The sequence below is a fragment of the Micromesistius poutassou genome, assembly GCF_964030765.1.
Source record: "Micromesistius poutassou genome assembly, chromosome: 3".
Classification (NCBI taxonomy): domain Eukaryota; kingdom Metazoa; phylum Chordata; class Actinopteri; order Gadiformes; family Gadidae; genus Micromesistius; species Micromesistius poutassou.
In genome coordinates, this window is record NC_140273.1 from 22,806,038 (window position 1) to 22,833,521 (window position 27,484).

At 42.7% G+C, this 27,484-nt stretch overlaps 2 protein-coding genes across 2 annotated transcripts; one reads left to right on the top strand and one right to left on the bottom strand.

Annotated features, from left to right (window-relative positions):
- Nucleotides 1–1,436: 1,436 nt before the first annotated feature.
- Nucleotides 1,437–19,025, top strand: LOC311341157 (glycine receptor subunit beta-like; the record flags this gene model as incomplete). Its single annotated transcript, XM_084466047.1, has 13 exons — nucleotides 1,437–1,449; nucleotides 1,907–1,988; nucleotides 2,455–2,594; nucleotides 3,240–3,360; nucleotides 4,930–5,036; nucleotides 6,448–6,515; nucleotides 6,615–6,841; nucleotides 7,099–7,181; nucleotides 13,397–13,534; nucleotides 14,566–14,718; nucleotides 16,261–16,409; nucleotides 16,601–16,756; nucleotides 18,732–19,025. 13 exons carry the CDS (start codon nucleotides 1,437–1,439, stop codon nucleotides 19,023–19,025), a joined length of 1,731 nt encoding a protein of 576 aa, XP_084322173.1.
- A 4,997-nt stretch (nucleotides 19,026–24,022) lies between these two features.
- On the bottom strand, nucleotides 24,023–27,242 carry spcs3 (signal peptidase complex subunit 3). Its single transcript, XM_084464926.1, has 5 exons — nucleotides 26,982–27,242; nucleotides 25,887–25,962; nucleotides 25,635–25,709; nucleotides 24,643–24,758; nucleotides 24,023–24,296 (listed from the first exon to the last, which is right to left on the bottom strand). The coding sequence occupies exons 1-5, from the start codon at nucleotides 27,122–27,124 to the stop codon at nucleotides 24,164–24,166; spliced, it is 543 nt and encodes a 180-aa protein (XP_084321052.1). The 5' UTR covers nucleotides 27,125–27,242; the 3' UTR covers nucleotides 24,023–24,163.
- Between the last annotated feature and the right edge of the window lie 242 nt (nucleotides 27,243–27,484).

Below are 27,484 nucleotides of genomic sequence, written 5' to 3' on the forward strand. Positions count from 1 at the left end.
TCTGGGGTCAGACAGACAGCAGTCTGTTGACAGACCAGCAGTCGGTGGTGAGACCAGCAGTCTGTTGACAGACCAGCAGTCTGTGGTGAGACCAGCAGTCTGTGGTGAGACCAGCAGTCTGTTGACAGACAGCAGAGGCACACTCCCGTTTGTTAACTAGCTGACCATACAACCTGGGTATCAGTATCTCTGAAAGGGTCTTTCTACACGGACAGATTGTATGAATAATTAAAGACCCTGTCCTCGACAATAGAGAAGGGCTGGAAATCTGAGGCTACCATTCTCACACTCGTGCTTCATCCCATTGGGTCTGCCTCAGTGGATCCGGCGGCCGGGTTACAAAGCTCCCCATGGAGACGTGTTGCCGTGGCCGCGGGCCTCACTGCTGAGCTGCTGATGATGGGGGCCGCTGACGAAGGGGATGCAGTCGTTGATGTAGTAGCCTCAGATCCAGCAGTTCTTCGGGTGGCAGCAGCAGCAGCAGCAGCCACCACCGTGTCATCACCCCCCTTTGTTCTTCTAACTTGTGCTAATGGCACAGTTGGGTTTTTACAGTTGAGGCGTCTCCTCATGTTCGATGTGCTTCCTCCTTGATAAGAGTAATAACTCTTGATGCATATTCATCACTTTGCCTTTGAAGCTGCCGTTTCTTCAGAGTGAGTCCAACCATCTCTCCTCTTCCTTGTTTGAGTCTTGAGCTCTTCAGGTCCCAAGGCTGAGACACTCCGGAGGTGTTGGGGGATGGGGGGGGGGGGGGGGGTAGTGTCAGGGTCCCAATGAGGGCAACATTAAATCCTTCAAAATGATACATTAAACATTAATGATTTATTTCCGTGGCACAATTCGTCCTCCATAGAATATGAACAAATGTTAATCATAACAGTATTAAAAGGTATATTACACAGATGATCATATTATGGTATCCTCAATTGGTGTCCTTATACGAACCACAATTCAGCAATTCATCTAAGGTGAAATAAGAAATAATAATGAGACCCATTCATATCTGTAAGATATCTTTGTCTCCAAATGGGCTAGATCATGCACTTAAACTTTGAAGTTTAGCTTTAGATGTATAATCCCTGTCTCTTGAAAAACAGATGTGACCTTTACAGAATGTACTATCCATGGTCAAATTATTATTCTCAGCTATTTTGTTATCGCCTTCCCTGCTTTTGAGATGTGGCCAACACATGAGAAACTGCTTAGGGTCATACCCATCCACCAGGGCTAGGTTAGGTTACTCATAGCTGGCTACAGGCATGGTGATAACTATATGATATTAATTTATTTGTTTATTTGAAATACAAAAACGAATGACGCAGCGTATGAAAAACACGAGGCACATGGAAAACCCCGTGTGGGAACATAGTGAGAGACTGGACTATTTCGTCACTAATTGAATTCATTGATAACTGTAAGAAAAGATTGCAAAGATGGAATCTGAACGTAAGATATCTTACATGTCAACGTAGGATACAAACATGTTGTATTACAGTTGCATGACCACAAGATGGAGCAATGGAGTGTGTCAATGAGGTCATAATTTAGCTGTGTAACGGAAGAAGGACCAAAGGGGGGAGCAAGAGCGTAAACTCTTAAAGGAGGCGTCAGAGGAGAAAAAGGAGCGGTGCATTGATTTATTTTTTAGTTGCTCCACGGACAAGCTTAGTTTATTGTACTATGTTGAACTTTCAGTAAACCTAGCCTCATTTAATTGTTTGTTTGTTTAATTAAAGTTTGTTTAATTAAAGTTTATTCCTTATAATAAAACAAGTGACCTATTATTATAAGAACATTGTGTGTTGAAGACCTGACGAAAATGTCATGAATGAATTATATAAAAAGTAGCAGCAGTGCAAGAGTAAAATGTCCTACCTTAATGTGTCAGAAGTTTTCTGAACAGCGATCACGTCTGTACCCAAAGCCATCCAGATGTCCTTCTCAGTGGCCTTCAGCCTCAAGGTGCTCCTGGCTGAGAGCTTCATGTATTTCAATATGGAGAAAATCCTCACAGGCTACTGAGGTAACTGAGAGGGCCATCCAATAATATCAATATCTTGTATCCAAGGCCTATGATGTGGCACGCATCCATAAACCTGTTGTACCTCAGCAGTATCTGGTCACCACAAACAGCGTTTACTTATCATCGCCACTTCACTTCCATCAGGTCCGTCCTCAGACTCACTACCATGGCTCTGCGTTCCTCCAGCGCTGATCATTTCAGCCTCTCCCACTGTCCTTCCAGATTCTTAAGCTCACCTTGTGTTCTCTGGTGGCCCTGCTGTCAAACTTCAACGAGCATTTGCTGAGCTCTTAAAGGGCTGACTTGGGCAGAGAACTGGAATTCCCCCTCTGGGGTCCAGAAGAGCAAGGCCTGTCTGTACCACGGTTCTCTCAGTGACCTATAATGTACCACGGTGCTCTCTCAGTGACTGTGTCCATGTGTCTCAGAGACTATGTCCATGACTTGATTTTGGACTCTTCAGCCATCTCACCTGGCATGGTTTTCTACTTTCTTGGTCTTTTCTTTGACAAAGTGGCCACCACTTCTCCACCATCTCTGTCCCCTCCTCCTGAACCTGCTCCCATACGTGGGTCCCCAAAACATCCAAAAACCCTCTGAAGGGCAGCATTCTGTCCAACAGTGAGCTCCCCCGATTGGAGAGAGGCGTCAGCGACTTCACTGACTTCAACAGCTTCACTATCATCACAGTCGGGGTTGGCTTAGGAGCTATCACTTTCGCTACAAACTGGGGGGGCAGTGGCACTGTTGCCATCTTCGACACTAACACTAACAACACTTGCAGGAACATTACTACGCTATCTGGAGCAGAAGTGCTAAAAAACTACTACTAGTACATTCACGAAATAAATGTACTATGTATATATATATATATACATATATATGGATGGTGACATGACATCACTGCCGTTTGCCTTAAGATAGTCCTTTCGGGTTCCAGTGTATCTTTCTGAGAAGGTTCCACCTCAGTTGATAGAGGTGGAAGTTAGATATACGTTTAGGCCAGCGGGCCTTGAAGTTCACATAATTAAAACCAGTCTGCACAGGGCAGTGGCGTTGGGCCGTACCCTAACGTTTTATCAGTCTGATGATCATCATTTAGAGTACACTCAAATTCTTGCAGACAAGCAATCATGGAGGATATATACATTATCTGCATTACAACAGCACACGACAGAATTGCTCTAAAGAAATGTGTGTCTCTGTGTTGCAGGAACCATGGCTCGGGTGGTCAGACCTGTTGTCTGGCTGTGGTTGCTGATGTGCTGCTGGAGTCTTGCCATCGCAAGACCGGGAAAGAAAGGGAAAAAGGGGAAGCAAGTCGTGTGCCCAGCGTGAGTATCCACGACGAGTGTCCATGAGGAAGATACAAATGTCTCCACACTCGAGAAACATGCTGTGCACGTACATGTATGCCATGACCTTACAGAATCAACATGGAATTGATCGTAATCCAACGCAAGGGCAGTTGAGAATTCAGACCATGCACCTACTTTCTTTCCAATTTTTTTATTTTGTTTATTGGTTTATTTCAGGGACATTTCACACTAATCAACAGTCAAACTGTAAGTGAGCCAGAGTTAGCCTAAGAGGCTAGCTTACATCTGTTGTCCCCGGCCAGATATTCAAAAGGCAACCTTAAAGCACTGAAATAAAAGGCATGTGTGAGGGACCGGCGTGGTCACCCCACGTATCTGGGATTTGGCCAACCAGATTCAGAGAGTGTGGGCAAAAATGAGGGCAATTGTCTCAGGGCAAAAAAAAGTGAAGCTTTATTTTCTTCCAAAACATTCACAAAAAAATAAAGCAAAGTTCCAAAAGAAAAGAAAATGACTGCATAAATCAGCAAGCATAAGCTAGATAGCATAACATAGCTTAACCAAAACATACCGCTCTCGCACTGGCCTCCCATCAAGCCAGCACCACCTTCAGCCTCCGAACACCAAATGAGGCAGCCCTTAAATAGGGAAATGCATTGGACCAATCAAGGCCGTATGGGCCATACCACTAGTTGGGGGAACATTCTGTAGCTAAAGCTACCAATCCTACATAACTGACCAGAAAGTACATTCTGTGAATACAAAATAAACATGACACTAAATAAACAATCACCAAATATATACATACCCACACCTTGTGCACAACCTATAGATATTTACAAAACAGCTGTTTATATCAACACCCCCTGGGCTATTCCCTGATGGCATGATCCTGAGATTTCATTACCACACTGCCCCCTACCGTGGCGGAAGTCCAATTTCACACCATCCCAATTATAATATATATACACAATATAATAATAATAATAATAATAATAATAATAATAATAATAATAGTTTCTCTCATGCGAGACTGTGAGAAGGGGGAGGGTTTCACCTTCTCACAGCATGTATGAACAAATAGTAAGAACGAATTGACCGACAATGGCAAACAGAAAAAAGGCAGCCAATACAACACAGCGTACATAAAACATTACAGGAAAGTGCACAAAACAGTATATTAGAACAGGATGAACACACCTACAACAAAAGCACATACACAGTGGCATAAAGCACAAACATGCAGCACAAAAATACACAGCAGCATAGAGCACAGACATGCAGCACCAACACATTCATTTAGACACTAACATGCACCAGACAGGACAGGTGTACATAAGGGACAAGCAAGCAGGACATGACAGTTTAAAAGTCCAATCGTTTATGAGCTTACTTTGAGAGATGTATGTGAAGATACTTTTTGACAAACAATCTGACTGACAATGTATTTGGTAGTTCTGTACTGGATACATCCCTCTGTAATGGTGTAATGGTTGTTGTTTTGCGTTTTCATATTTTTGGTAAAGGACTTAAAGTGATTGAAATGCCCTTTCTATAATTAATGACACATTAATGGATTTTTAGACAGCTGTCCCCAGAAGAGTTGGCTGGAGTTCCTGCAAATTCTACGTCAAACATCCTCAATCGCCTCATGGTCAGCTACGACCCAAGAATCAGGCCGAATTTCAAAGGTAATTAATCCCTATGGGGGAATTCATTCTTTGCATTCATCCAAACCTTTGCAAGGAGCTGGAAGCAGTGGGCTGCTCGTCCAACAGGCCAGCGGCCAGGGACCTCGTTAACTTATTAAGTGCTGGTCTCCAATTCATGGCTAACCTTTAAGGCGAGAAATTTGTATTTGATGCAAAATGTTTGTCTGCTTCATTCTGAGGATTACCAATGCTGCCAGTGGCGTGGTGTGAATCCTCAGTGCTAGTGCTCTGGAAAGGCCAAATTACATCCATCAATTGTGTATTGGCAAATAATAGTGCATTCCCAGTAGTATTAATATTAGCAATATTACCATGTCCATGTTATTTATAACCACTACAGCCCTAGAACAACAACAACAACCCCAATGAACAGGCAACAGTTAATAATAATAAATAAATAAATAAATATATATATATATATATATATATATATATATATATATAAGTGCTGTCAATCAAGTACTTTTTTTTTTTTACTAATTAATCGCAATTGTTGTGATTAATCAGGATTAATCGCTTATTTTATTTTTTAAATTTAAGCTTTAATAATGGATATTTAAATATGAAATATGAAAATGTATATGAAATGTAGAATAAATTAAATTCAAATACTGTGAGAGCGACATGCTTTGCTTGCCCCAGCATGTTCGTCCTCAGTGCCCCTCAGTGTGTAGCTGTCCACTTAAGTTCAAAGCATAAGTTACCTTTTCACTTACAGGTCTTGTTTTGTCGAGCACCACACTTCTCTGATTCAGACCGTGAAGCGCTGTAGTTTGGGTTTTGCTTTGAGGTGATATTTCAAAGACAAATTAGTTCTGTGGTAATTGAATTCGGCTTTGCAAACTGTGCAGATTACTTTTGTTCTCTCCAAAAATCTGGCAAAGTCAGGCAACTTTTTAAATTTAAACCTTTCACCTAAAACTCCTTCCTTGTCCTTTTCCATCTGTCTAAGAGAATGAAAGATGGATCATTTTGTACCATTTTTTTGTAAATAGGTACACTTCTAATCCATTGTAGTACTGTGAGCAACACATTGATTCACTCCCGCCCAAACTATCCGTCTGTGAATAACATAACTGTATATCTAATACTTTTTAGTGTTGGGTATAACTAAATATAATGCTTAACTGATTGTAATACTACGACATGAAGTGTGCTATTGCTCGATATTTGTGCATTATTTAAAATAGCTGATTATGAAGTGCTATTTTAAAAGGCTTGCATTTTTTGGGGAAATTATGAAATGATGCATACCAAAGGAAATATGTATATAAACAGGGATGATTATATTAGGCTTTTCAATGGCATATCCAACCATATGTATATTATTCATACTTAAATCCTTCCATCCTTTAAATTGTTCAAGGAGTTTGTTCTGTGTTTCTGTTAGGCATCCCAGTAGAATCCAGGGTGAACATCTTCATAAACAGCTTTGGCTCAATTCAGGAAACCACCATGGTAAATATCTCAGCCTGTCTTCTTGCACACGCACTCATAATCAGTCACAAATGTCTATCTGTCTTATTAAACGTTGCCTCCATCTGTTCCAATCTCCAGGACTATAGAGTGAATATATTTCTCCGTCAGCGGTGGAATGATCCCCGGTTGCGTCTTCCAACGGACTTCAAGAGCGACTCCTTAACTGTTGATCCCAAGATGTTTCAGTGTTTGTGGAAACCTGATCTTTTCTTTGCCAACGAGAAAAATGCCAACTTCCATGACGTGACTCAGGACAACATACTTCTATTCATATTCAGAAATGGAGACGTTTTGATTAGTATGAGGTATGAAGTCACACAGAAGTTTTTGTTTATGGAAGTTTTTTTTTTATTTATGGAAGTGCAATATTTAATATTTACTTGAAAACAGAAGCAAACAATACACAGACACTCACAAAAATACTAAATATCATTGGAATACAACGCAGTAAAGGCATACTTACATCAAAGGCAGCATCAATTAAAATCCTGTCTATAAAGTGGGGCTAGCAGCGATATAAAAGAAAATGCTGATGCAATGGAATGTGTGTGTGTGTGTCTAGGTTGTCTGTAACACTCTCTTGTCCTCTGGACCTAATGCTGTTCCCAATGGATACACAGAAATGCAAAATGCAGTTGGAGAGTTGTAAGTATATATTTATGTGTATTCTCGCTCTCTCTCTCTCTCGCTCTCTACACACACACACACACACACACACACACACACACACACACACACACACACACACACACACACACACACACACACACACACACACACACACACACACACACACACACACACACTTAAAATCTTAATTTAGCCCCACAATTTAAAACAGCCGCAGCAACATTTGATTATTCCTATACAAGTGACCATGTCAGGGATACAGCAGTAAGGCAGAAGGCATAATCCTGGGTACTCTGAGGTAGGGACACGCCGTACTCTGAGGTAGGCAGCCTGTCCTTGTAGCTCCACACTGTGCCGGCACTAAGCTACGAGATAGGAGACGGCGATGTAGGATTCTACCATCGATCCCCAGAGGGGAACGTCAACTCCCGGCCCAACCACAGTGAGGAGCTGGGGGCCCTTGTGGAGAACCAGAGAGTGTACACTGTGAGGGGTGCATCACTTGATGACACATGATGACATTTGATCTGTTGTTTGCCAAGGTCAAGGAGGCTTACACTGCTTCATCTCTACTTCCACTTGGCCGATCAGATCTGGTGTTTTTTCAGTCTTGCTACAAACCCTGTGTGCTAAGACAGCCTGTGACCACCTGCTCATTCAGAAGGTGGTCTCCAGGGAGTCACTAATGGACTATTTTGAGTGCACAGATTGGAACGCATACTGCAAGGGTCACAGGGTAACAGCATGGACACTGACATTGACAGAATGGTTGACTGCACAGTAGTGCAGTCATCCATAACCATAAGCTTAACTTCTGTAGGGACACTGTTTTACCAGAAAGGATTGTAAACTGTTTCCCAATAACATTTATTAAATTTGATATTTTATGGCATTTAGCTTTTTATCCAAAGAGACAGCCATGCAAGGCGACCGCCAGCTCGTCAGGAGCAGTTAGGCTGAGGTGTCTGGCTCAGGGACACCTCGACTCGCTGGGAGGAGCCAGGGGTCGAACTAGCAATGGTTACAGGTCACCCCACTCTACGACCTGAGCTAAGCCCACCCCCAATAACAAACCCTGGATCACCAGTTACATCAAGGCACTCCTCAACCAGAGACAGGAGGCGCTCAGGGATGGAGACCGGGAGAAGTCTGATTGCGTGCAACATGAGCTGAAGGGGTCATTAAAGCAGCATTACATGCTGAGGTTGCTGCAGTACCTCAACACCAGAGAGGTGTTGAGGGGAACGAGGACCATCGTAGTATCCCAGCAGCAGTGCGTAGCGCGGACAAGGCCAACGAGTTCAATCAGTCTTAACAGGTTTTACACGGTGGCCAATGTCTGCCCTGCCCCAGCCTCAGCCATTCACCCTCCATCATTCCAGCGTCCCCTACTGCATCTCCAACACACATGTGCACCAGCATCACTGCTGCTGCAACGCCCACCCACATCAATCTTACCCAATAACCGGTTCCAGCAAGATGAGGGCAACATTGAAGCCAAGGGATTTAACTGCAGTATGCTACTCTGAACAACCAAAGACAAACATGGACTTGATAGAATAGTTAGTAAATATGTAAATGTATGTAAATGGTAAGACACAGATTTGCCTGACAAAGGCCTTCAGCAACTGGAGCAATAAGAACTGCCTCCTACTGAACAACTCCAAGACCAAGGAAATGGTGGTGGATCTTCACAGGTCTAAGCCCAGTCTTCAGCCAGTCAACATTTGAGGGGGTACAAACTCACACATACTTGGGTGCGCATCTGGACAACAAGCTGGACTGGTCCAGGGACAGAGCCAGCTCTGTTTTCTAATGAGGCTTAGGTCCTTAGGACGTGTGCAGTAAAATACTGTCCATGTTTTACAAGTCGGTGGTGGAAGGCGCCCTCTGTTATGCTGCGGTCTGCTGGGGAGGCAGCATGAAAGACAAGGACACTGCGGCTGGACAAGCTGGTGAAAAGGGAAGTTGGACTCACTGGGGACTGTAGGGGAGAGGTGACTGTGGTGGTGTAAGATACAGGCCACCCTGGACGATGACAGTCCTCCCCTCCACGTCGTCCTGCCAGTGTCAGAGCCACAGCGGTTAGCCTCGCTGCGCTGCAGGACTGAACGCTTTATGAGCTGGGCTGCTGGCTGCAGCTCTCTCTCTCTCTCTCTTTACCTTTTTCACTCTCTCTATGTTTGTCTTTGTTTCATCTTGATGATAACCGAGTTGTAGCACGTCAACAACGGGCTACAAAGTAAACAAGGCCATCGATTCGAATGACGAATGACAGATGTGTCATGTTCCGGGTACTTGGGTCGAGATGGGACGGTTTGTCCAGCGTGGCAGCATCACTGATGGCCACTGCTGTACCGTGGATTCCACTTAGTCGCCGCTGTCTCTTTTTTTTTCCCATCTTGTTGAGTATAACTCATCTCTTGGCCTCAATTCAAAAAATGGTTACCACGTTCAGATTTCTCTATGTTTGAATCCCTTATTAAATCTCCGGGTCATCTCAGGATGACGGGGTTGGACAGCTTCTCCACTCCATTCATTCTGTTCTGATCATTCCGGCTGTTGGCTACTGTGGTGTCCAGTGCGCTGGTTGCTACAAAGTTTAGTTTCAGTACGTAAGCAGCGTCCAGCAGACTGTCCACCACTTTCCCCAGGGGAGGGATTTGTAGGGGGTGTGGTTGGGTCAGTCCTGTCCCGGGCTGAGTCCTGAGGGGCTTCTGGAGCGGTGCCTGTTCACACTCTGTGCCAAGCTCCCCGGGGGGTGCTGCTATAAGGCTCTCAGCTGAAGCCCAAATTAGGAAAGCATGAATCTCCTCTACGGCCTGTCCTAGTTTCCTCTTCCTGTTTGGTAACCTCAAATGCTTCCCCGTTTACACACAGTCTTGTTTCTATTTGGATGCAGACTTTAAAGGTTGAGAGCGTGTGGGATCAGATGGTGTTTTCTTCTCGGTCTAAATATTTCTCATCCATTAACGCTAGTCAATAGACAGTTTAGCCTAATGCTGGCTCCCCTCTTTCTTAACTAGATTGGATAAATGCCTGTATAGATGCTTTTAAGGGCATTTCTCTGGCCACATTTACATGATGACGGTCTGAACAGACGACGCAAAAGTGGCGTCGCGTCTTCACTTTTTATTCCGCGTTTAGACGAGCGCTTTCGGGAGGAAATCTGCGTGCATACGGTGACGCAAAAGTGTGTGGAATTCGATTGGGTATGCATGCCAGGCGGCGGCCAGGTGGTGCTGTGATACACTGTCACACAACACCGCCATGTCTGAGCGCACGCGTAGAATCTTCCTTCTTCCGACATGTTTGTTTATTTCCCTGTACTGGCGCATGTATGTGACGTAAACGCGTACGCGACATGAGCAGATCCGAGCAGAGTTTTGCGTCTTGGCAGTGTAGACGGAAACGCTACGGCGGAGCGTATTCAAGTTTTCCACTCTGGAGGGTGGTTTCAGATTTTTGCGTTTCTAAGCCCCAAAACGCCGTCACCGGCACTTCTGCTAAAATATTTTGTTGTTTTTACCCGCAAGCGTCCTCGTGTAAACGGGGCCTTAGTATATCCTTCAGCCGTGGCCGGTAGTACCTCAACACTCTGTGGCGGTAATGCCACTCTGAGCTTATTATGTCTGTGATGTCTGGGGCTGTTTGGGGTCTCTCTACTGTCGACTTTAAAGAAAAATTATTGCCAAAAATATGTGTACATTTGGTAAATTCTTAAAGTTTATGCAACAATTGTACAATAAGGGTACGATAATTAAATAATCAACATTAGTCAATGCAGCAATTAGCATTAACAATTAACGTAGTTAACATGAACACCGTTGGTAAATGATTACTAGACCATTAGTTAACTGTTATTTATTGTCATACATTGGTAGAATAGCTTTTGTTCCAGTTTCTCTCTCACTCCACTTGACTTTATAAAACGGTTCTTACCTTTTTCATCTATCTCTGGGAACGCTGGTCAACAGGTTTAATCTAGCTGTAGGCCTTAAACCCTAACCGACTGCATGAGTATCAAACCATCCTTGGTATGCTGTTATGCATCCTTGCTTATGCGCTCACATACAACCGCGGGTACTCTGTCAGCACTGTGGACGCGTTCCCCCGCCCTCTACCCTGTCCAGGGTCCCTGATCCTGGCTCTGAATCTGGTCAGACCAACCTGTGATGGCCATTTGCCTCGCCCTTTCCCCCTCAAAGTCTGCTCTCTGCGGTGGCTGATCACGCTCTCTTCCTGCAGGTGGCTGACTTGACGTGATATACTGATTCATTCCTTTGGGAAACACATCCTCTGCACTCTGCACCCTTCCCCGCTAGGATCAGTGGGCTGGCCCAGAGGGTAGTGCCTGTAAACCATCTCCAAATGAAGCACCCTCGCCTTGACTGCGGTCAGGAGAGGAGGGTTAACATGCAGGTTCATTCTGGCGCGGATGGAATCAAGATCACCCAGAGGGAACCGACGTGGACGCATCTAGAATCGACAAAGTCCACACAGATAGGCCCGACCCTCTGGACTTAACCCAGGACCCGCTCGCTGTGAAGTCACCGTGCAACCGTGCCACCCACTTGGCGCCCCCTGCAGCTCCTCTCACCCTCGATCCGGCCACGTCCAGGGCGAGGTCTTCGGGGAGCTGTAGCCATTTGGAGAGGTCTTTATTTCGAATGCCCACTACGGGTCTTTGGCTGATGCTCTGATGCTTTTAGGCAGCTCCTACGGTGCTCTGCTAAATGTTTCAGCTCTCTCACCAGGGTTCTGGACTCGCTGATGGATTGCGCATTAGGGTACAAAGTACTCAGTATACATCTTGAGAACAAGGCGAGGTATGAAGAAAACATAAGAGAATAATGAGCCGTCTCTATTGGCCGAAAGTAAAAGGAGCAGTCCAGCAGTATTGTAGGCACGCTGCAGAGACGGTCAGAAGAGTCCCACAACGTTGCATTATTTATTATTTATCATAAGCAGTATTATTCTGTAGTTATCCTCTTGTTTTTGCAGGTAAACTACATTCATAGACTGTATTGATTATCCGTATTAGAATAGATGGAACTTGAACAGTTCATGTTAGACGGAGTAAACAGAGACCTGGTGTATAGCAGGTTGTCCCTTAATTGTTTCACCACTAGCTTCAATATTGATAATAAGCCAAATCCATCTACTTGTTCGCTCAGATTAAAGGTTAACGGCTGAAGGCACTACTACATTTTGTCCCAAACTTATATTTTGAACTGGCTCACAATGGCACAATGGCAGCTCATGTTGAAATAGGGGCCTGTTAATTGAATCAACATACTCACATAATTGTCACATGCTGGCTCTAGCATGAAACATGAAACGGGGGAGACCAGGCCGTTTTACAATAATAAATAATTTATTAAAGTAAGAAGATAATTTTACAGAGAATTAAATTGAATAAAGATAAAGAAGTGTGGTGTAAATCAGTTAAATGTAAGTAACCCAAAAGTGTCATGCAAAGTCAGTATGTGTAACCAAACAAAGGACAGAGAACACCAACACGCCGGGAGGAGGGAGAGACCCTGACTGTTGTGAATGCAGGCTTTTAACCTGCTGCCAATCAGGCACACCTGAACTGCATCACCTATTAAGAGAGAGAGAGGACAGGCAAACCAAACAGCCAGGGTGGAGTCAAAGCAAGGGTGGGGTCAAAGACTCACCAGGGTCGTCACATAATGCACACACTGACAAAATGTATGGTTGAAGTGTAAATGAACTGTAACAGCTCGACTTTGAACACTATGAGATAAAAAAAAAGTAATTGTTTTCGGGCTAAAGTTCTTATCCACATGGTGGATAAGAACCGTTCCGTCGTGTGTGAGCTTCATAATGAACGATTAAAACGGGCCACACGGGCGTTATACTACATTACAGTAGTATAACGCCAGTATATACTACATTACGGTAGTATAACGCCAGTATATACTACATTACGGTAGTATAACGCCAGTATATACTACATTCTCTGTTGTGATGTCGAACAGCATTCTAAAAAGAGCTACCTGCACTAGGATCAGAGTGGAACATTCACAAACTTGTTTGTAACAGTGACAAAATGGTATAGTCTACTATGTTGACCAAACTTTAAGACATACCAAGTTTAAAACAAAACCAATGATTTTGTTGATTGTTTTTTTTTGCTTTAACCTCATGGGAAAATTTTAAATAAAATGCTAAGATTAATTGTATGATGTGTTTTCTTTTTCTAGTTGGTTATACGACAAGTGATCTAGTTTTCATGTGGCAGTCTGATCCTGTTCAGATGGATGAAATTGCATTGCCACAGTTTGACATCAAACAAGAAGATATTAGATATGGAAACTGCACTAAATTCTACAAAGGAACAGGTAAGTAATTATATTTAAGTATGCCTTAAATACATAACACTGTGTTAAAATCGATAAAATTACATGGAGAAAATGTACCAAAATATATTAGACCACAAGAACATTTTGGAAATGTGGAAATGAAGAGTTCCTTCAGCGGGTGAAGAAACAACAACAATGTTTAAACTTCTGCAGTTCTCCCCCCTTTGGCTTTTGGACCCCTATGCTAGGGATGTATCTGCCCTCTAACACATCATATATGACACACAGTGATTGGTCTTTTTTCCCCCTTGGCAGTCAGACTTGGGTCAGAGATACAGATGATCATTGTAAGCATTGTTACTCTGGTGCATTGTTATTCTTAAAACAATCAAAAGCACATCCATGGCCATGGTCTTTTGGTTCACCTCTTTGATGGAAGACGAGCCAAGTCCCACAGCCTAACAAGCACTGACAGTGGATGCCAGGACTGCCTACTTGATATAAGGGACTTTAAGCAATGACTGCTCTGTGTATGCTTATGGAGTATGTAAATGAAGCTGCCAAAGTGTTAAACAAGTGTTAAAGTTAAAGAGCTTAATAACCTGATTGATGCCATGGCCCATAGCCGTCTGTTGCTTTAAGTAGCTATAACACAGAGGAGACCTCCAGGTCACCTGGGGCTTGTGTCTAAGACTGCTAGGGCTAAGGACTTCCACGGTCAGGTGTCCATCCTTGGCCTGCTTGCTCATGAGGCTGGTGCAGCAATGTCTCCTTGGCTTGGACAAAACATGAATGGACCCTTAAAGACATGTGAATGAGAGCTGTTTGTAGAAGTGTTCTTATGATGCGCGTAGCCACCCACATGTGGGAGTGTCCATGGTTAAAGCGTCCCGCCTCAGTCCCCATGAATATGTTGTTGGTGGTGGTCTCTGCACTCAGAACCGCGGTGACCCAAGGGTAACATTTACGATATATTGGACTGTTTATTGGTAACATTACAATCTACTGTTGGACTTGGTCATGTTTCCACCGTGTTGGTGTTTCTCTAAAGCGAGTCTCTATGTTCACAGGATACTACACCTGTGTTGAGGTGATCTTCACGTTGCGTCGGCAAGTTGGCTTTTATTTGATGGGTGTCTATGCTCCCACTTTGTTAATTGTCGTGTTGTCCTGGTTGTCATTCTGGATCAATCCTGACGCCTCAGCTGCTAGGGTCCCGTTAGGTAAGAAGTGAATCAAAAAGAAGCAGCCATGTGATTGAATACAATGTAATGAAATAGATCCCAGAATCAAAAAATGTATTACAAAATAGAAAATACCCATCACATGTTATTTTTCCATGAATTAAGTTAAAATGCATTGTTTGACCATACATTTTGAATGGATATATGCGTGAACTTTGTAGATTTGAGGAATGTTGTGACTTTCTTAGATAAAAAAAAAAAAAAGGATGCATATCATTAATACCACAAAATACCAATATACCACAGATGATCACAGAGGACCACAAGTCAGAGATAATCGAGATAATCAAGATAGATTTAGAGGACTGCCCTGTGCGGGGTTCACCGCGTCCCAGTGCAGTCATTCTTGTAGTTAATCTAGGGGTAGATTATCCTACTTATACCACCTTGCAAATCATTAACATACAAGGGGGATATTTCGTACTTTTGATTCTGTCTCCAAAAGACAGAATCAAAGTATGTCTTAGGTCCAACCAGAGAGATATAAAGGTCCGGCTAATCACGCCCCAAGTTAACATGAGGTTCATACAGAATGAACAAACACTGCCTTACTACTCCAGTAAGTGGAGAAGTTCTTATACAGACTAATTGAGCGTTCTCAAACAGAATAAATACATAATCATATACACAACAATGCTTTGTAGGCTAAATATTTTTGTAATCAAGTTTTGGTTCTGTTTGCTGAATCAGATCAAAATATTTATCAACTACGTCTGCAAATTTCGAATGCCTTTTTAACTAGCAGCATTGTGCGAGTTCTTTTTAACTAGCAGCATTGTGTGAGTTCTTTTTAACTAGCAGCATTGTGCGAGTTCCCCGATGTGAGAAAACAAATGCCAGACATTAGTTGCTTTACTTTTAAGGACAGCTTTATATAAAAGTCCTATTGAAGCAGAATTCTTTATATTTGCTATATTGTTAAATGCTAGTATTTAACGAGTTTCCAGGGTTGTTTTAGCAGAACTTTGGCCAGCTGACGTGGTTGAGGAAATAAATGTTTACTCCTCTCAGTCAGCGCTATGTTTCCACGCCATGGAATAAGTTAAAATAACATGCTTGTGATCATCTTTGATGGACCATAAATAATTGCATATGCCCAATAGGCAATAAATATGGAACATAAATTGACAAATTGAAAACATATGTGGTATTTAAATGAATGTACAATGAGAAAGAACATTATTTGGCTCTTTGGGATTATCTATCTATATCTATCCATCCATGCATCCAGCCATCCACTACCCTTCCATCCACTGTGCTTATCCAACTCATCCATTCTGATGGTGAGTTCATCAAACCATGGACAAGGTAACTGTGAATCCATTGCTGAGCCTTGCTATGTAAAAGACTCAGCCTTACAAAGATAATATGATTCATTCATGCTTTCCTATGGCTTTGGGTACTTCTTCCATTCATTCCAATACATTTTTTTTTAAAATAAATTTTCATGTGTTTTGTTATATACAAGGACACATATAATTTACACTGTACAAAAAAATAATCAATTAACTCTGTTTTTAGGTATTTTATCAGTGCTTTCTCTGTCCAGTGAAAGTATGCTATTGGCATCAGAACTTCCAAAGGTTTCCTATGTGAAAGCCATCGACATTTGGCTCATCACATGTCTGCTGTTTGGTTTTTCTTCACTTGTGGAATACGCTGTGGTTCAGGTACAGTTTCACTTATTCATATAACATATTCTTGTTTATTATAGTTGCACTTTATAAATACTAGCAATGAAAGTGTGTGTTGGTATTGCATTTCTTAGGACAATGGTCATTCAGTACATATACCAAAATACCAAATTATTCCTTGCAAGTCTATTATAATGTCTTTGCTGTCTATAATTATCTATCCCCAGGTGATGTTAAACAGTCCAAAATTGATCGAGGAGGAGAAAGCAAAAATGGCTACAAAGGAAAAAGCTTTGATTGAGAAAGAAGGAAAGATGGCCCTTAAAGCCAAGAACACCATCAATGGCACTGGTGGGACCCCGATACATGTCAGCACACTGCAGGTACCTAGTATTAGTATTAGTACTAGTACTAGTACTAGTACTAGTATTTCAATAAACAGGAAAGTACAATTTGCAACTATCGTAGGCTGGGCAATCTGTCGTAGGCTGGGCAGAAATTGATTTACAAATATGGCCAAAAATCAACAATTTATTATGATTATAATGATTAGCACAGACCAGCAGGTCTATCGAGGCAAAATCAAACGTCAGTTTGTCAGTTTAGCTGAATAATAAAAGAATAACCAGCTAATCTAGACGTTAACATTTACCTCAATACACAAGATATGATAAAAAAACACAGTTTCAACAAATGCTCTTCTTCTTTGTTTCTTTTTACAATCTGGATCATATCAATGCCAAATGTTTAAGTTTGATTACCTTTTAATCAGCAGTGTCGGTGTTGATCAATATGGATATGTGTGTACTGACGTAAAAATAGATTCAAAACATAACCTCCCTTTATAGGGGAGGAGCCGGACACATTTTTGCATTGGGGCTGAAAAAACTTCACGTCGTGAAACATCTGCATTGTTAGAACGGTTCATGGTGGTACCTCAGAATGTACAAACGTAGCAGTAGATGATGTTACTGCGGACTTTAACGGTGTTCATTCAACACATGATTTCGTCTCTGTCAAAAGCCTACTATCTCCCTTGGTGATCCATTTCTACAGAGTAGCATGCTATAAAACGATAAAAGATTTTGGTCATTATATTGAAAACAAAGATAGTTTGTTTGTAGTTTGGTAGTACAAGATTAGTACAAGATTACAAGATTAGAAAGGCAGAAAGTGGGCGTGTCCACCTAGATGTGTGCTGGGATAGATCAGTCTACCAGCCTACCCAGTGGACCGTAGCAAACGCTGCTCATCTATCCGTCACACATCTAGGTGGACACGCCCACCTGTGATGTCATAAGGGGCAGATTTCCGAAACGGCTTGTAACGGCTGATCACACTCCACACCTGGTGGCACGTCATGGCACCTTTAACACATCCTGACATCACCTGACCAATTTGCGACGGCGGGTGTGGACCAAAATGCTCCTGGATGCGATTGGGTAGACCTACCAGAGCACTGAGCCGTGGTACAGCAGCAGCTGTCCAGGGCGCCGTGGTCTTCTGTGTCATCACGTCAAAGCGGCCCAGTAGTAGATGAATGCGTGATGGGTCTGACTCAGGCCTGATCTGCTGGAAATCTGCCAGAACAGGAGGGGAGCCAAACCCATAGACCCAGAGAACATAAAACAAAAGCCGGGACAGGCTCTGGTTCCCAGACGAATCGGTCCACTGTACACCCCGTTGAAATGCATCGGTTCAAAATGAATGTGGTGGACCACAATTCTATTTTAATATTTACATTTATAATATATATATATATATATATTTAAGCAATAGATCACGACAGGCTGTGGTATAATGACCGTATATCACTGACTGAAGTGATCTATTGCTTTTATAAAACGGTTACGTAAGTATGGCGAAATGAAAGTCATAGACACCCTCAATTTTGAAAAAGCGAGAAAGTCGGAAAAGCATTTTTTTTAACGAATACAAAAAAGTAGTCCCTCCTGGCTGCCTGCAAAGTGTACGGCGGTTGCTATGCAACACACTGTAGCGTCCTTCAGAGAGAAGGCTAGAGACGGTAGCTCGGTTCGCCGGCAATTTAGCCTCACCGTGTGCCTATTGCTTTACAACATTTCCACCCTCTCCAGCAATCAACATGTTTTTAGGCTTCAGTGAACTATGCTATTGCTTTTATATATAAATAAACAACAGTTAGAGTTAGGCGCGGAGTGATACTGAACTCCGTAAACTGAACGGGCGTCATAGCTGTGTGTATACGCTCAATATACACCAGTTGGGAACCAATCAGATCGCTTGATTTAAGCCACCCGTTTTATAAAATATAATATATCACATGTAATATTTCCCTTTGTTTTCTCATACCCTTCTTCCCCCTTTGCGTCTTTGCAGGTGGTAGAAACTCGGAAGAAAGTCTGCACCTCCAAGTCCGACCTGCGCGCCAACGACTTCAGCATCGTGGGCTCCCTGCCCCGGGACTTTGAGCTCTCCAACTTCGACTGCTACGGTAAACCTGTGGAGGTCCTGGGGGCCCTCGGGAAGTCAAAGAGCAAAGCCAACAAGAAGCCGCCGCCTCCCAAACCGGTGATCCCCGCCGCGGCCAAGCGGGTCGACCTGTACGCACGGGCGCTCTTCCCCTTCTCCTTCCTGTTCTTCAACGTCGTCTACTGGTCCGTCTATCTTTAGGAGGAGAACGCATTGATTCGGGAAAAAATGTTCTGCTCGTTCTGTTACTGAGGAAACGTCCCCTTTGGCTATTCAAGTAAACAGTATGTTCCATATACACAGTTTTAAAATTATATTTGTACATATATTATGATTCATTAATTCTACCTGCCAAACATAATAGTTCATGATTAGGATGAATGCGTTTATCTACATGGGAAAGCTTTTGTATCACGGCAGGCATGAACTAATATTTAAATGAAAGATATATATACTATATACTCCCTATAATTATGCAGAAAATAGACTGTTCGATAACCGCTACAGCATTGTTGTTCAAGTCACCAGAATGTACACATGTACACACAAAAATGCAAAGCAAGTTATTGTTGAGGTACATAACTTATTTACCCCAAAGCCTTTTGACCCTTTGTTACGTATGTATTCGTTAAACAGCTGTCTGTTGCATGGACACACTACACTATGTAAACCTGTGAAGATCTGTAGGTAATGATACATTTGGTGTGTATACATACAGCTGATAATATTAGAAAAGCAAATTTTCTTCTGGAATGCCTCATGAGTTTTAATTTTTGCCGTGTCATTCAAGGTGCATTAGGTAAGATTTGTGAGTTGTAAAGAAACAGCAGAACAGAGACTGCAGGATTTTGAAATTAAACTGAACAGGCATCCCCTCCCCCTGCTCCCTCCGTTATATAAGAAGCGTTTCACACCGGTGATGGACGGCCAACGGATTCCCGGAAATAGATCCCCTGATTGGTCAGAAGTTAGCGGTGCAAAGCATCAGGCAGAGCCAAATCAAAATGGATATTCTCACAGCGCCTTTCAGTCAATGACGGCTGACAGTTGGTTATTCCATTCCTAATAAATGACTCAAGTGATAGCTCTTAAATCTTACCTACAGACAATTGAAATGGTCCCTTGTTGGAAATCTGTTGGAAACTATATTGTGAATATTTTTTATGCATTCAAATTTAGGTTGTTTTAACTATGTTCTCCTTTTTTATATTGTGGTTCAATATAAAATTAAAATAAATATGCAGCTAAGCTGGCCTAGTTGCCAGTGGCCTTCTCCAATTAATATTCCTTTCACAATTATTGCCACTTGCCAACAGTTCTTGACCCCGGGATGAATTATGAATGGCAACACACAGGGCTGTAGTAAGACTTATATAATATTATTATATTGTCTAGGACTTGTTGGGATATGCACTGGGACTTGTCTCTTTCTCGGCCAAAGAATATATGTATGTTTTTGATTTTTTCTCAAGTGAATCCTCCTTCAAAACCAGAGGGGAACCGTCAGGGCCCTCTAGGGCCTACGATATTCTAATTCTACTTTCTTAATTCATTCTTTTACAATCAACATCTAAAAAAAAAAAACGGTGTCTGAGGAGATAAACCCTTCAAAGCGGCCTAGGGTTGAAGGGAAGGGTTAAGTTAAATCAGAATGCTGCTGACTCTGCAGTTGTTGTTGATGTGATGCAGCTCGAGTGATAGAAATTCAATGAGACAAATTTCAAATGACAGTAAGACTGACCAAGCATGTCATCTTGGACACAAATCCAATAAACAAGTGGGCTAGTTTATGGGCCAACCCAGGATCACCGGCGATTTCGTGCTAATGCTCACGGAAATTAACCTATTGAATCGTGTCCTAGAGTACGATTGTCCGACTTTTTTCGTGCTACACAGAATGAAATGTAAACCCATGCATTTTGAATGGGAGCGTTTCTCAGACTATTCTGTGCTTCACAGAACGACATTTATACAGCACAGGTTTGAGCAGACAGTACAGTAAACCCTCTAGTTATGTGTAAGTCAAAACCACAAATGCAACAAAGGGTAAATTCTGTGTATTATGGATACTCTGATACTCCTTACGACAAAATATAGACTGTTTTTGTGCTGGACTACAACAAACCGTGAGAGGAAGCAAAGATGGGAGAGAGAAAATGTTTTCACACTGCCAAATCCTGACCGCGGTGATAGACCGGCTTGATCTCACACCCCAGTTGACGGGGAAAGACGGTGCGATCTACGAGGAAGCAGCAGAGGAACTTTCCTTACGAGGCTTTCGTCGGGATAAAAAACACGTGGTCAGCAAAATACGTTGGGTGTTTTTTGCACTTCGTAAATCGTTAATCGCGATTGTAGCCTACATTCAGATGTCGTCTACTCATTCTTGCATGTGAGTGGACTTGAATAATAAAAAATAAATAAACATTCAGAGTTTGCAAATTATTCTAAAGAGGTCTTCTCTCCGTGCGTAGCCCGGCCTACTCCAATGGACTCCTTCGGTTTTACACAGGCAACTTGGTGAAATTGCAGGGTGTGCCAAGCCACGAGCGTTCCGGCTGGGCAGTGTAAAAACGCCTGGAGAGAGAGAGAGGCTTCAAGAAGGGGTGTGCGCAGACAGTACAGCGCACCCTCTAGTTACGCATGCGTCAACATTTCAGATTTTTGCAGCAGGTCTCAAAAACTGAAACTAACCACGTCCCTCACTAGCCTGGCTCCGCCCGCCCACCTACTTCCGCCCAAATTTCATTTTCCCTTCAGTAGTCAGTCTGGGGCTGGGGCTTGTTAGTGGGATTTTGCCCGAACAAATTTCTGTGTGACCAATCAGCGAACAGAGGAAGTGGCTGAGAACGATGACGTCGAAGTAGCGACGTATTGTCAATGACAAGACCCAGCCTCGACAGTTGACTGCAAACATTATCTCTGTCCTTACTATCGAATATTAATGTAGAATTTGTAATTGTTCCTTGAACTCTAAAATGAGATGAACAAAACCTGCAGCTATTGTTGACAGACATCTTCACGCTTCATCTTGTTTTGTTTGTGTACACAGCCTGCGCATGCGCGCAACGTAGTTTCCGGCCGGTCCCGGCGTATGACATACGTCACGACCAAACGCTATTGCGATTGGTTATGGCAGATCCAGAGTGGCACTGGGCAGATCCAATAGTTTTAAACTTCAACAGACACCCGCCTCCAAGTGAGTGAACGTTTGCCAATTACAGCAGTTCCAGACCTTCTGTACAAATGAAATGAAGTACGATGGTCTGGTAGCACCAGGCTAGTCCCTCACGACGAAATATCGACTTTTTTCGTGCCACACAGAACAAAATGTAAACTGACGTGAAATCAATTTTAATGCATTTTGAATGGGATCGTATCTGCAGCATCTTCGAGAGGGGCTTCAGGAGAGGTGTGCACGCAGACGGCGCAGTGCAGCCTCTGCATCGCGCTCACCAAAACGTACCCATTGAGTCGTGTCCCAGAGCACCACCTGACCGACTTATTTCGTGCTCCACAGGACGCATTTCAAACCAAAGCATTTCAATTGGGAGGTTTTCGTTGACTTTAGAAGGGGTGTGCGCAGATAGTACATTGCTATATTTCAAAACCCACAAATGCAACAAAGGGGAAATGCCGTGTTTTATGGAAAATCTAATCCATTCCACTTGAATCCCCATTCACAAAAAAAAAAGGCTAAACTTATGTTGATGTTGAAATGAACTGCCCCCAGTAGTCTTTCTTAAATGTGAAGTCGCCATTTTATTTTCTTCTCTTCTCGTCTCCTGCTTCACTGCGTCTCTCATGCGTCTTCGCGTAGAGTCGGTCAACTTTGTCAGTGGGGGGCCTGTTGCTTTAAATATTGCCGCCGTAAAGGATTATGGGTTACAAATATCTCCTTTCCTTTCGTAAAGGTTGGTCAGGAGTAACCTATGCTAAAGGTGGATTAAAGGTTGCATCGAGGCACCTTTCATAAGCATTTTTAGAATTTCTAACACCCTTTCCTCCAAGTATTTCCGGGTCATTACCTAAGCAAAAAAAAACTGAATCCGTAGAGGCCCCTGGTGTTTTTTGTTTTGCAAGTCAAAGTTAAGTCTCAAGTCTTGAGGTGCAAGTCCCAGTTAAGGCTCGTATTGTTGGTCAGGTCCAAGTCGAGTCTCAACAAGTCCTAATAGTGAACTTCACAGTGGGCATGGATACACTTGCTCTCAGTGTTGCAAATATCAAATAAAACCATTTGGGTTGATAAGATGATTAATTGGGCCATTTGTCGTGTAGAAGAGCTCAGTACTTAAGGCAAAACTGCCCTTAGGCGCCAGGGCCTGATGTTAACTTTTTGGTCACCGTCCACTTTGGCTGGTGGATACAAACATCACACAAGCTTCTCTTCATTTTCCAAATCCCAAAGATGAAAGACACCGGAAAAGCACAAGACTGGATGTTTTTGAGATAAGCCTACAGTAAAACAAATCAAAAACGTTTTCAATTGAAAATCACTGTGGCAAGTTTTAATATGATAACAGATAATTATTAGACTGGAAATAAGACATTTTATTTTAATAAGAAATTGATGGGGAGGTATCGATTCATTCCTTCACTGACTATCCAGTCAGTGAAGGAATGAATCGATATATATATACTGACTATCCAACCCAATATATACATATATATTGGGTTGGATAGTCAGTAAAAGCCAATTATTCAAGCGGGACAAGGACAGCCTTTACAGATATTTTCCCCCTTTTAACATTAAAAAAAATCTTTAATGTTCCAATTTTTAATTTATTTTGGGGTTCACTTACGGTGCATTTCCACCAGAGGGCAGCAAAGGCTCCTGCTTTGCTTGCACTACGCAATGAAATAAAATACATGACTTTTTATAGCTTGGAGAGTTTTAAAAGACAAAGCTAAAAAATATATTAAGAATACACATTTTAACTTAGTGTTCCAGAAGTTTCCTCACTTATTGTATTCTATTTAATGATTGTGTGTGTGTTTGGGGAAAGTCCTTCTGCTACAATACTACAGTTGGCCACAGGGCAGAATCGTTTAGTGCCAGTGGTACAAAACAAGTTGTTTGTTTAGTTGACAATATTATTAGAGATAACGTTTGTTTCCAAACCAACTCATGTATCTTAATTTCAGCCATATATACTATTTGTATTCTCAAGTCAAACTAAAAATGCAACATCCAGAAACACAATTCAGATTTTATTCTTTCACTTTTTATTCTTTCACAGCTGTAAAAAAAAACATTTACAGCTGCTGATTGGTACAGCTGACATTCCCAACCAGCTGCACTCATACAGCGTTTGCATCCTGCATTTGAAGGGGCTCAATCAGTAACTCTTGGTGGTCTCATAGGTTTCTGGGAATGGGAGACTGACAAAGCCGTTCCCAGATACCAATGGGAGTATTCCAGCGTTGGGAACTACATTCCAAGACAAGGTCAGAGTGATGTTCTTGTTACCCCTAAAAAGAACACACACATGGATTAGCTAACACAGCATACCAGCAGCAAAGAACATTGAAGAGAACAGGTGAAAAATAGCAGATTTAGTCCAGATTTTTAAAAAGGTCTACACTAGGTCATTTGGACTGGGCAGATGAGGCATCCTTCTTTGGATGGTTAAAGTGTAGTCACCAGATAATTAAAAAAGCTGGAAATATGAAAGAAAAGGGATGCAGCTATACAATAATGTTATTTCTATGATCAAGAAATGAAATATTGTGACTTCCTCCACTAACTGCTGCTTACACTTCAATGGAAACGTGTGTCCTCCCACACCGAGCAAATCAGGAGAGCTGTGCAGCTTACCGTAGTCCGTTACCGTCGTCGAAGAAGAAGTATTTGGACTTCATGTCCCGAAGGACCAGATTGGAGCTCTCACCTCGAAGGACAATCTTGTCCCACAGCACTACCTGGTTGAGAGACTGCAACGCGCGCACGCGCACACACACACACACACACACACACACACACACACACACACACACACACACACACACACACACACACACACACACACACACACACACACACACACACACACACACACACACACACACACACACAGTAGTCAAATACAAATGTAGGACATTGGTTTTAGGTTTCAGTGCAATCCTACATTAAGAACGACAGGCTTCATATTGTGCACATGTTATATGATGTTAGATGTTTTGTACCAGAGGGAGGGTTTTACTCTATCATGTATTTCAATTCCACACAGGCTCAGCACACACAGGCCATTTCGTCTGCATGTCTGGCCCGATGTCGGCTGTTGAATCCCTCCCACCCGCCCTCACTCACTCGGATATGACGGAAGTAAAATTCTATGTGTCTTCTTACTACACTCATAGACCTTTAATGATCTGTTAAACGTATTGATCATTCATCTGGACAGACAGGACTGGGGCCCGTGGTGCTGTGGTCAGGACGGGCCCTTAACGGTTCTCCCTCCACCTCTGGAAAAAACTCTGACCGGGTAGAGGTTTTTTTTTTTTTTTTTAATCACAAATGTGTGGTAGCCATGGGGACAGCATGCCCTCCTCCCTACTACAACTCTTATCCCGAAACATATAAAGGACAGATATAAACTCACACTAAGGTAACGCTAACATGACTACTCTTATTTTCATGGGATTATACACTAATTAAAACATACTTAAGAATATTATATATACATTTCTGCAAAGTCTGTTCCACTCGATGCCATTCAATTCTACACACTGCGTTCTGTTCTGCTTCCATACAAACACAAGCGCTGTGTGCACACAGGGGCAGAGGTTTGAATGGGAACCATGACTTACATTACTCTTAGTGGCGTACTCTGCAGACAGATAAAGAAAGAGCTGCTTGACATTCCAATCGAAAATTGGCTGCAAATGTACGAACGGTTAAGGAGGATTCGATTACACTCAACAGATCTCAGGTGTCTTACAGCATCATCCAGCCCATATTTAGAAAACTACATTTGTGAGACTAAAACAGTTACATAAAAGTTGAAGACCAAGACAACAACAAGACGTAATGGCATTGCTAAAATAAGTAGTCAAAAGGATATTGGCAGAGAGGTCGAAGTTGATGAAACCAAGGTCACTGCGTTCTCTGGGACCAGTGAAGTCATCAACGTTCTTACTGGTCACAGCACCAGAGTGTCGTTAAGGTAGGAAACAGACAGAAGGTTAAAACAACATCTTGATCATAGAGCTTTATGTTAGAAAGGACATCTCCCTGCTTTATTACATACCGCAATGCATTAAAGGAAATTTATGCGTGATGCATGTGCAAAATTAATATCCCGTGCAAAAGTTGTATTACTTAATGCTGCAGTACCTGAATGTTCTTCCTTCATAGACAAGAACCTGCATGACAGGTGACGCCATTTGTGAACAATTACATTTGCACCCCTTGTGTGGGATTATATGTGACTGTAAAAATGACAATGTACTTTTTATTCTCCTGATTGATGACAGTTGATTCCCATTTTCTAATAAAAATATTTATATGTTAAAAAAAAGTGATGAAATGACAGTGAGCACGCAATGTAATAAATTCATGAAAAATACACACGCACTACACCAGGTTGCCGTAACATTTCCGCAATTTCTGAGCGTTAAGTGTACCACCCAAGACGCTCAGTGTTGCTGTTTCCCGAGAGAATGAATGACTCCGTCCCTTTCATTTTCGATGTTGTAACTTCAGATCTTGTCAAACACACGCTAGTGTAACGCAGTACAGCGCGGGGAGGGAACATCTGGTGAGATAACGGCCCGGTGAGTTAACGACCCGTCACCACCACGGGGGGCCGGGGGTCAGACGTACAGAACGCACGCTGTTCCACCCCAGTGTTTCCAAAGAGATCACTATGTGTGACCCCGTAGTATAGTACTACAGTAGTATACTATACTGTTCCATCAGTAGTATAGTACTACAGTAGTATACTATACTACTGCGGCTGTAGTATACTACTCGGGTTTTGTGTATAATACGAAAGGCCAGTCGTCAGTCGTAATTACGCACACTTTGAAACGAAACAAACGCACAACGGTCGCACACCGCTAAAGGAAGAAGCCCCCCCCACCCCACTGGGAAGGTTCTTGAAGGTTTTTGGAGGTTTTTGGAGGGTCTGGAGGGTCTGGATGGTGGGTTCTTACAGCATGACTCTGGAGACGTGGACGCTCACGGGGACGCGCCTGTCTTTGAAGGCGGTGGTGATGAAGCAGCCGAAGGTGAGCGCCGCCATGACGCTGAGGGAGAAGGCGAACAGGGAGTTGGCCCTCGACAACGCGGTGTTCATTATGCAAAATAAAACAAGGGCGAGTACAAAAAAAAATAAAAAATAAACGCTTTGTTTGTACTCCGGGTTCCTGGAGCCTCTCGAAGACCCGTCTGTGTTAGCCGGAAGTGTACTGCGGAAGCCTGTGAGGAAGTCTCCTCCCTCCTGCAGGACGGCGCGGCGCACTACCGCCCCCTCCTGGCCTCCAGCGGGATCACAGAATGAATAACAAGTACACATAAATAAATGAAAAGAACAATATAGTATGCGAAATACTATTCTTAAACAGTTTCCTTGAGAGAGATGATCACACTCATTATCAGTTAATTTGCATGCTGAACTTGAGTGACTTCTTCTGATTGTGTTCCATCAAAGTTAGGG

What these genes read in the sequence shown, in the direction of transcription:
- spcs3 (XM_084464926.1), bottom strand. Translation starts at nt 27,124, where the DNA reads ATGAACACCGCGTTGTCGAGGGCCAACTCCCTGTTCGCCTTCTCCCTC. An exon ending in ACTTCGACCTCTCTGCCAAT is followed by an intron (nt 25,710 to 25,886) that starts ATCCTTTTGACT and finishes CCGTTCGTACAT; the next exon opens with TTGCAGCCAATTTTCGATTG. An exon ending in AGTACGCCACTAAGAGTAAT is followed by an intron (nt 24,759 to 25,634) that starts GTAAGTCATGGT and finishes CGCGCGTTGCAG; the next exon opens with TCTCTCAACCAGGTAGTGCT.